General features: G+C 60.4%; 1 protein-coding gene and 1 long non-coding RNA gene across 2 annotated transcripts; one reads left to right on the top strand and one right to left on the bottom strand.

Moving 5' to 3' along the window:
* Positions 1–237: 237 nt before the first annotated feature.
* Positions 238–1,301, bottom strand: LOC115501234. Its single transcript, XR_004342893.1, has 3 exons — positions 825–1,301; positions 545–641; positions 238–327 (listed from the first exon to the last, which is right to left on the bottom strand). It is a non-coding gene; the product is annotated as an uncharacterized LOC115501234 (long non-coding RNA).
* An 882-nt stretch (positions 1,302–2,183) lies between these two features.
* VAMP2 (vesicle associated membrane protein 2) lies at positions 2,184–5,557 on the top strand. Its single transcript, XM_030295956.1, has 4 exons — positions 2,184–2,480; positions 2,800–3,100; positions 3,207–3,258; positions 3,855–5,557. Exons 1-4 carry the CDS (start codon positions 2,275–2,277, stop codon positions 3,869–3,871), a joined length of 576 nt encoding a protein of 191 aa, XP_030151816.1. The 5' UTR covers positions 2,184–2,274; the 3' UTR covers positions 3,872–5,557.
* The last annotated feature ends 4,059 nt before the right edge of the window (positions 5,558–9,616 follow it).

Raw genomic sequence — 9,616 nt, 5'->3', positions numbered from 1 at the left:
GCATCTTTGTTCTCTGGCTAGAAAATAGAGTAGTCTCGAGGCCAAAAAGCAAAAGCTAGCACCCCACAGTGCCATCTGAGTCTTCAGAGAGGCTGCTCTTTTCTTCCTTTGCACAGAGGCTGAGCCGCCCAGACGTCCTGGGCGTCCTGTGCCGCTGCACAAGGGCCAGGCAAGTGGCTGCTCTGGGAAGGGGAAGCAGCCGAGAGGATCTTATCTTAGATCTGCTGAGTCCCCACACCCACCACGAGCTCCCAGTTCACTCACCTTCTCCAGACGGCTGGGAAATGACACCTCTGGTGACACAGCCAGTCCCCAGGCTTCGGCTGGCTGGGAGGGGGTGGGGGCGCTGCATTAGGGAGGTTCTCACACGGGAGGCCAGGGTGGGGGAGGGAAGAAGCTGGCTCCCGTCTGTCTCTGAGACCAAGGCCAGCAGCCTCCCTCTGCTCCCCTTCCAGGGATTCAATGAGCAACCCGCCCCCCCCCCCAGGGCTATTCCTCCCCTAAGATATATCTTTCTTCACTTTTGGGGCTTGTCTTGACCCACCCCACAAGACGGTCAGCTCATCTGGTCCCATCTTCTCTCCGAAGGGCCAGGCCTGCTGGGGATGAGCGGACTGGATGCAGCTGCTGTTTAGAGGGACCTAAAGAGACCAGTCAGGGATGGAAGGGGATGTGAATAATCTCTCACCATGTTCCAGATCAAGGCATTTTAACAACTGTATGTGTAGTGCCTACAGATGTTATGTATTTGGGGTCTAGGGACAGGACAGGAACTGGCCAAGGTCACACCTATGAGGCTGATCCGCGTGTAAAGTAGTATGTACCTGGGCACTGCAGGGCAGTTCATGCCGACTGTCTTTCCCCCTAAAGAAAAACAAACCAAACAAACAGAAAACCCCAAAGCCCCCTCCTGTCGCAGCCTGGGACCAGAGGCTGAGTCCTCCTGTCGCCCGGGTAGCTGACCCAACTCTGGGACAGAGCTGGGTTTTGGCCGGTCTGCGGGTCTGTGGCCACCACGTGAAGCAGCCCCGCGGGGAAGCCTCGTGCCCTCTTCCCTGGCCTTCACCTTGGCCTACCTCAGCTGGGCCGGCCTGCCAAGCACCCCTGGTCTGAGCCCCACACCCTGCAGTGACTTGGTTGGGGTTGGGGTGGGGGTGGGGAGAGCCTGCCTCTTCTCCCTTTCTTTACATCCCGTTACTCAGCGGCCAGGGGCTCCAGGCCTCCCCGGAGCCCTCCACCTGCGGGGCGGGCCGAGGGGACCAACTCCCTCCGCCCCATCCACCTCCGCGGCGTGGTCCGGAGACCTGCGCTTGCCCCTTCTAACCTCCCACCCCAGCCCCCTGCAACACTGAGGCTGGTCGCTGGCGTCGGGACCCGGGCGCAGGCCGAGGCCTTGCGGGGGAGGGGGCGGTGTGTGTGTGGAGTGCTGACTGGTTGACGGGTTTCGCGGGTGGGGGAGGACGTGGCCCGGGGCTCAGGGGCGCCATCAGCAGCAGAGGGCAGTGGCGAGGGGCGGCTGGGAGGGCTGCGGCGCGACGGGGCGGGCTGGCGGTGGGCGCGGGGAGCCGCAGCACCCGGGTTCGGGGCTCACGGTGCAGCCGCAGGTGCGGGAGCGGCGGCGGAGGGCGGGGGGCTCGCTGCCCCGCCGGCCCCGCCCCCACCGCCCAGGCTCCCGACGCGTCGCCTGCCGGGCCCCGCCCCCGCCCGCAGTGCCCGGATGTGGGTGACGTGCGGCCGCCATCTTCCACGCTCCCGGGCAGCCAGCGCCAGTCGGAGCCAGCGCGAGCCGCCGCCGCCGCCGCCGCAGCCGCCGCCGCCGCCGCCGCTGCCGAGTCGTCCTCCCGCCGCCCCCGCCATGTGAGTCGGCCGCCCGCGCCCGCACCGGGCCTGTCTGCCTGCGCCGGCCGCCGCCCTTGGGAGCCGGTGCGGGGGTCGCCCGGGGTTCGGCCCGCGCCCCGAGGCTAGGCCGGCGCCCGTGACTGCGCGCGGGTAGCTGGAGAGCGCCGCTCCCGGGCTGGCCGCGCGGGCGATGGCCCCGGGATGGAGCGGCCCCGGCGTCCGCCCGCCCCTGTCATGCTGCCGCCAGTCATTTCGGGGCGATCCCGGACCTTGTCTTTGAGGTCGCCCTTATTTGACAGGCGGGGAAACTGAGGCCCGGAGGTGGGGGGGAGGGGGCCCGACTCAAGGTCACGCGGCTTGGCGGCGGCGGAGCCGGACGAAATCCAGGGTTCCCATCGGCGGCCTTCCTCCCGGGAAGGAGAAAGGGAGGGACGGATGGATGGACAGGAGGATGGGCGGAGCCCTGGCCGCGGGGCTTGTGGCTGGAGGCCCTGGGTCGTAATCCGCCCCTGCCCCTCAGGTCGGCTACCGCTGCCACCGCCCCCCCCGCCGCCCCAGCTGGGGAGGGAGGCCCCCCTGCGCCTCCTCCAAACCTCACCAGTAACAGGAGACTGCAGCAGACCCAGGCCCAGGTGGATGAGGTGAGTGCGAGGGGTGTCAACGGCAGCGGGAAGGACCCTGAGGGTTGGCATAGCGGTGTGGGGGCCCATCTTGGTTGGAGGTGGTGAGTCTGTGAGTTTGGGGACAAAGACACGCCATGCCCCTTCCCTGTTGAGCATGCACTTGCAAGGGCCCTGGGGCATTAGTCAGCCTTGCTGTCCTGGGGTGTTTCGGCCCCGGCAGGTGTGGCCCGGTGATGGACAGGCTGCTTGAGGCTCAGTGCATAGAGGGTGCTGCTGTGACATCTGAGATGTCTGGTCCTCAGCGTGCCCCTGATGTGTGCTCCTTGCATGTCCCCAGGTTGCTAGGCATGTTCTCTGTGTGTCCTTGGCATGTTAGCCTGGCACCATCGGGGTGCATGTTCTCTGTGGGTGCACGGTTGAGGAGTGCCCTCATTGAGGCGGCCTTGGCACACCCCCTGCCTCGCGGGCCCCTCCCCCAGGTGGTGGACATCATGAGGGTGAACGTGGACAAGGTCCTGGAGCGGGACCAGAAGCTGTCAGAACTGGACGACCGTGCAGATGCCCTCCAGGCAGGGGCCTCCCAGTTTGAAACAAGTGCAGCCAAGCTCAAGCGCAAATACTGGTGGAAAAACCTCAAGGTGAGGGTGGAGTGGAGGCACGCAGGAGGGGGCTGGTAAGAGAACTGGTGGGTGAATGGGGGTGTCACGGTCTGTGTTGCTGACCCCCCCCCCCTCTCGTCCCCAGATGATGATCATCTTGGGAGTGATTTGCGCCATCATCCTCATCATCATCATCGGTGAGTAGGGCAGCAGTGGCTAGGGCCCTTTCTCTGGAGAGGTTTCCCCTTCTAGGTTTTGAAGGTCATTAACCTAGATTTTACTATTCAGCAGAAAGCACGTATAGCTGCCGATCGCAGCTCTGATCCATCTAGAGCCCAAAACCTCGATGCTGTTTAGTCTTCACTTTGCCTGGTTCTGGGCAACTTTTGTTAAGATTTTTGGAAACAGGAACGCTGGTGAATCCCCACTGCTCCCTGAGGATAGATTTTGGGCCTAAGAGCCCAGTCTGGGGACCTTGGAATTGGGAAGTGGGAGAGCAGGCAAAGCCCAGGGGCTTGAGACACGGCTAGGAAGCCAGACATCCTACTGTTTGAGCGCTTGTGGGCCCAGAGGCCCAGAGGATTAAGAGCCTGTGGCCCCAGGGCCATACCATGGACTTGAAGAGACCTTGGAACCTACCAGTCCAGCCCCTTGCTTTACAGATGAAGACCCTAAGGCTGAGAGGGCTGGGCCGTGGGGGGCGGGGATGGGAGCAGGGCCAGGCCTGACACACTGCTTTCTCTCTCTTTCTTTCTCCCCTTCTCTCTTCTTCCTTCTCTTTCCTTCTCTACAGTTTACTTCAGCTCTTAAACCCCCGAGGAGCCCGCCCTGCCCAGAGAAGGGCCTCTCCCCACCCCCCCCCCCATCCCCAGCCGCTCCTCCACCTCTCAGCCATATCTTCCAGCCCCCCCTCCCCTGGATCCGCGTGTGTGTGTCCCTGTGTGTGTGCCCCCCCTGTAAATAGCCAGCTGTTATTTATACATATATAATATTATATATATTTGGTCTGTTTGTAGTTTTATTACTAGAAGATTTTTCCGGTTGTCCTTAACACCCCTTCCTGAAGTTCCCATCTCTTTTCTCTTTTCCTCCCGCCCCTTCCCTCTCTTCCTGACCAGCCCCTAGTCCTTTCATTTGCATCTGCTATGCAATAGTCCCTCTTCCTCTCCTCTTTCCCTTGGATTTAGCTGATCCTTCCTCCCACCCTGGCCTTCCCTGCACCCCCACCCCCAACAAAAAACAAAAAACAAAAAGCAACTGTCCAGGCCTCCCTAGGTGCATCTTTGCATTGTCGGGAGGCCCTGAGACTGGCCCCACTTGGTCCTAAGAATCCCAAGGTCTTCTGGGAGCTTCCAGCATGTTAATTAGCCTCATTTACATACTGACATCCCTTTTGGTTTCCTTCTCTTTTGTTCCATCATCCTTCATTCTTTCAACCCGTGTTGCTTTTTTACTGAGGCGCTAGTCCCCATGGTCCTTGTATCACTTTCATTTGCATGACGTTACTTGCAGGTGGTGGGAGCCTGGGCTTTTGGGGAGCCAGAACCTTCTGGCCCCCAGAATCACCCCCTCCTAGCCCCCTCTAGTCCAGTTTGCCTCCCCTACCCCCATTTTCCAAACCTCTTGTCCCCTCCCCTCCCTCCCCCCTCCCCCCAGCTGGTGTGGAAGTGTCTCGGAGTTCAGTGTGTCATGAAGGACCAATAGTTTTGCCACTTGGAGTCTCTCCCCACATTCGTGCTCCCCAGTTTTCATGTGGGGCACTCAACCGACATTCCCATGGGGTCTCCCTCCCTCCCATCCGCCTGATCTGCCTCCTCCTCCTCCTCCTGCCGGGAGAGTTTGGGGGTTGGCCGCAATCTGACTCTTTTGGGAGAGATGGCTGCCAGTGTGTGGGGGGTCATCACTGCCTTGGGGAGGAGTGGGGCAGGGCAGAGAATCCCCCCAATTCCTGCCTGAGATCTGGCCCCACCCTTGCTGGGGGTTGGACTGAAAACTCCCCTCCCTAATTTGGGGGGGTTGTGGCTCCCATCACTGCCCAGCTCCTCTGACTGCCCCCCTGAAGTCAGGGCGGGGGTACTAGTCACTGCCAATGAGTGTATGGGACTTGCTGGAAGATGGGGATTCTCGCCCCTTTCCAGGGCAGTCGAGCCCAGAGCGTTGTCTCCTCCTTAGGTGAAGTGATAGAGGAAGGGTCTAATGTCTTTTTAAATGGCACAATTTTAGGGGTCTGAGGGTACAGTCCCTTAATCTGCTGGAGGGGACCCCCCCCAAACTCTTTCTTCCCCCCACACTCAAGGTTTCTGTGTGGACGGGGGAGCAGGGAGATCTGAGCTGTGGTGTGAAAGGGTAGGGAGAGATGCTGGGGTGGGGGTGTTGTGTTCTAGACCCCCCCATGTTATCCCAGTGTCCCCTGCCCCCCTTCCCTCCCCCATGCCCCCAATTCTGTGACGCATCCAGATTGTGAAAATGTACAATAAATGTGTAATGAGTACAGCTGGTGTGTGTTCTAAGACCTTTTCTTAACCAGTGGGGGCGGGGTGGGGTGGGGATTGGATCCGCAGGTTTAACAGGAAAGTTGAGAAGATCCATTTGGAACCGGACTGAGCTTTGCTGGAGGGCCTGACCTTGGGCACAGCAAAGTGTGATTCCCACAGTGGCCACGGGTGGGCACCAGGCGCCGATAAGGGGAAGCCGTCTTGATCCCTGTGTCAGCCTGGTGAACCTGGAGGCTTGGGCTTCCCAGCTTGCCCCGTTTCTCTTCCCTGGAGGCCTTCTCCTGCTCCTGGATCCCTTTCTACCCCTTGATTTAATTCCCGGATGCTCTGCATTTGCTCCCATGGTCATTTACTCCTTCCTAGGCCTGAAGTAGACGGCCGTCTTCTTCGAAACATCCCTTCCCCTGGGTGCCTAGCGCAGTGCCAGCATCCAGAAGGGGTTCATAAATACGGAACAAATTGGCTCAGAGAGACCCAGCGGAGTGTGGTATGGAGCAGGCCACAGACTGGCCTGCCGCCCCTGCACCTTGTTGTAGGATTGGTGACTCTAGACCCCACGCTGAGCCCCCACAGTCTCCAGGTCCTTGACGTCCCTGATGTGACACCCTAGCATCCCCGACCCCAGCTGCTTCAACAATGAGTGGAGGGTGCCAGACCAGCTCTGGAGGGCCGACTTCTCTGGGATGCAGCGGGAGGATTCAGCAGTACGGGAAATCAAGAGAGTGTGCCCAAACTTGTCTGCCAAGGACGCTTTTACAAATAGGTGTTCTAAGAGGCCCAGGTGATTCTTAGAACTAGGGAGGCAGTCATTATAGTAATATCCACCATTTATTTCGGGCTTACTATGTTCCATAACGTGCTCAGGGCGTTTTTCCGTTCATCTACTGAATCCTTTCCAGGTTTAAGGTTCTCATTCGCCCTAGGGACCCACCTTCTTTATAAGTGTCAAGGACCTGGATCTAAATCACGGCCCCGTTATGGACTGGAGTGTTAATCCAGACGGATTATGTAACCTCCCTGGAGCTCAGTCTCATTTGTAGGGCGGAGTAGTAGTAAGTGAGACGGCCTCCGGATTTGTGAGAAGCGCCTGGCTCGGTCCACAGGAAACCATCGGGAGCCAACCATCATCTTCATCAACACGCGGCGCCGAGATAGGAAGACCCTCTTAGGCCGGCACCTTCCAGCTTCCCGGGGCCGCAGGGACCCAGGGCCGGAGTCCCAGCGCTGGGGGCGCTCTTGTCACGCCCGGGACAGCTAGCCCGAGTCTTGGCATAAAGCTCCCCCAACCATCGCCACCGCCGCTCACATCTGCGCCTGCGTGCAGGTCACCCTCGCTGCGCCTGCGCAGAGCCGCAGTCTCCGGTACTAGTGTCGTCAAGGAAAATCCCCAGCTTCCAGGTAAACAAGCTGCCGCGTGAGAGCGCCGGCACGTGTCCTCTACAGCTCCGAGACCTCTCAGCCTATGAGGAAGTTCGGAGGGCTGGACTAGCGTTCGCGTTCCCGAACTAGGCGGGTCTGAGGATGGCGGCACAGCCAATACGAACTCGCGAAGTGGATGGGGGCGTGACTTCCCGGCGGACTCCCAATCAGCGCGCCGGGGCGGCCCCTCTCGCACGTGGAGCTGTCACTGCGGGTTGGCAAGCTGACCAATGAGGAGATGACGGCGGCGGGTGGCGCCAATGGTGGCTATGCGAGGGCCGGGCGGACGCACGCGGCGCGGGGCATGGGTCGGCACCCTTAGGCCAATGAGCTCGAGGGGCGTGGCCGCGCGGCCGTGGCGGGGGTGGGGGTGGGGGGCGGGCCTGCAGGAGCTGGTCCCAGGCGCTGGCGCCCGGGCAGGGAAGCCACTGTAGCCTCTTTGCGCTTGCGGAGGGTGAGTGCTCGCGGGTGGGGGGAGGTGGGCGGCGGTCAGCGCGCGCCTCTCCGGGGTGCTGTGTTCTTTCAGGGACGCTGTCCACAGAGTTGGGGGAGGGTCATGCGAATCCAGGATCACCGCTGTGGGAGCTCTGATGGATGTGGGGAGTAGGACGGCGAACTCAGCCCTCGAGGGACGAGGGAGGGAGGCTCGGACACCGGGTACATTCCTCACCTCCCTAGGTACCTGGACCCCGACTGATCCAGGGGATCCTGGGAGGGTGGGGCCTTGGCGAGGGAGGTATGGGGACAGGATCCCTGAGGGTGGGTGGGGGACGTCCCAGTGCTTGGCTCGTGTTTGAATAGGCGCCTGAAGCATTTGAAAGAGCGGGGTTCTGAGGCTTCAGGGAGTCCCCCGTAGGGCAGGTGCCAGAGGGTTGACATAGTGATTTGAGAAAGGATGGCGAGGTGGCGAGGGGAGATGTGACCCAGAGCCAGTCACATCGAGGCTCTGGATGTCTTTCTTGTGTCTAAAGAGGAGGGGTTGGGCCTTGGAGCCGCCCCCGGGAGGAAAGGTAGAGTAGCAGCTGTTGTTGGGTCCTGAGAGGGAGGACAGGGTTGTGCCGACTGTCTCTGCACGTGTCTTCTGGAGCCCCTGGCGGTGAGCAGGCACAAACAGGGTACTCTACTATCTGTGCAAACAGGCCTGCGGTAAAGTGACCTGGGCTAAGGTGGAAGAGTGACAAGGTGGGGTTCCTAGGAGATCCCTGGGGCTGGTGGCCACTAAGGTGACCTCAAGGACTTTGGGAGCATGTGTAAACCGGGGCTGAGGTGATTGGGAGCATGTGGGGAGTGCATACGGAATGTCTGAGACCAGGCCCAGGGAGCAGAGGGACTGGATGGAGACTGTGTCCCAGGCACCAAACTTAGAATCGGCTGGATATTTGAGAGGCCCAGATTCCCAGGTTCCCGAAGGATGAGATGCCAGAATGACAAATCATTATCAGAGCTCAGATTTGACCCCTAGGTTTTGTTTGTTAAGAGCCTGAGAACATATTAGGAGGCAAGTTTAGTAACTTCTGGCTCTGTGGAAATGGGGATAATAATACCCATCTCACGGGCTTGTTCTGGGGATTAAATAAGAGAATATACGTTTAGTGCTTAGCACAGTGCCTCATGTTTTAGTGTGTGTGTGTGTGTGTGTGTGTGTGTGTGTGTGTGTGTGTGTATGTGTGTGTTTAGCTAAAAAAAATGGCTGTAGGATATCAAAACAACAGTGACAGGAATGCTGGTGGTTGGGAACTATAATCTCACGTTCTCAAGTTTTTCGGCCAAGTTTTGGTGACTCCCTCTCCATTTCCCTCTTCCTGGTTCTTCTGATCGTCAGGCACCAGCCCAAACCGTCGTTCCACCCTATGTCCGTCCTCCAGGATCCAGGCCCCAGGCCGGGCCACTTGCTCCGTCCTAGTTCGATTTCCTCATCCTAGACCCATTCTTCTCCCTGCCCCTCCTCCCTCTCTCTGCTGCCATAGTAACACGAGATTCCGGCGCTGAGGGGGCCTCCGGGAGGGAGCAAAGGTGCGTGTGCTCTCGCAGAACCTGGCCTCCAACTTCCCCGCCCTGGCTCTTTGGGACTGGGCCAGCAGATGTGTACAGTTTGGGAGGGGAGGGCGGAGCCCGTGCCAGCAGCGGGGCGAACGGGCCGAGGGAAGGGCGGATGTGAATCTTGGGGAGAGAGCCAGGCGTAGGGGCGGGGGCGGGGGACCCCTTCCTCCTAATCCTCTCTCCAGGAATCCCTGGCTTTGGGACAGGACGGCTGTCTTTGGCTGGGGGAGGCGCCCGAGCCGGGTGCATGTCCTGGGCCTCCGGCCAAGAGAACATGATGTTCCCAAGTGCGCGGGCCGCCGCCCTCTCGGGCTGGCCGCCTCCCAAACCACAGCCTCTCCAGCCTCCCTGTCCCACATTCCCCGGCTGCCTCGCTCCGCCCTCTTCCTCCGCTTTGACGTCACCGCTCTCTCCCGCCCCCTCTCCTCCATTGACGGCAGCGGGGCCCGGTCACTGTGGGGACTGTGAGGCTGGACGACCAGGGCCTTGCGAGCAGGTGGGGGCCGCTGGGGCGCTGGACCCCTTTGTCGATGCAAAGTGTAGATATGCAGGTGGGCGGTGGCAGAGCCGGCAGGGCCTCTGTCAGCGGGGATCACATCCA

The sequence above is a fragment of the Lynx canadensis genome, chromosome E1, assembly GCF_007474595.2.
Source record: "Lynx canadensis isolate LIC74 chromosome E1, mLynCan4.pri.v2, whole genome shotgun sequence".
Classification (NCBI taxonomy): domain Eukaryota; kingdom Metazoa; phylum Chordata; class Mammalia; order Carnivora; family Felidae; genus Lynx; species Lynx canadensis.
This window is presented reverse-complemented; position numbering and strand designations above follow the sequence as displayed.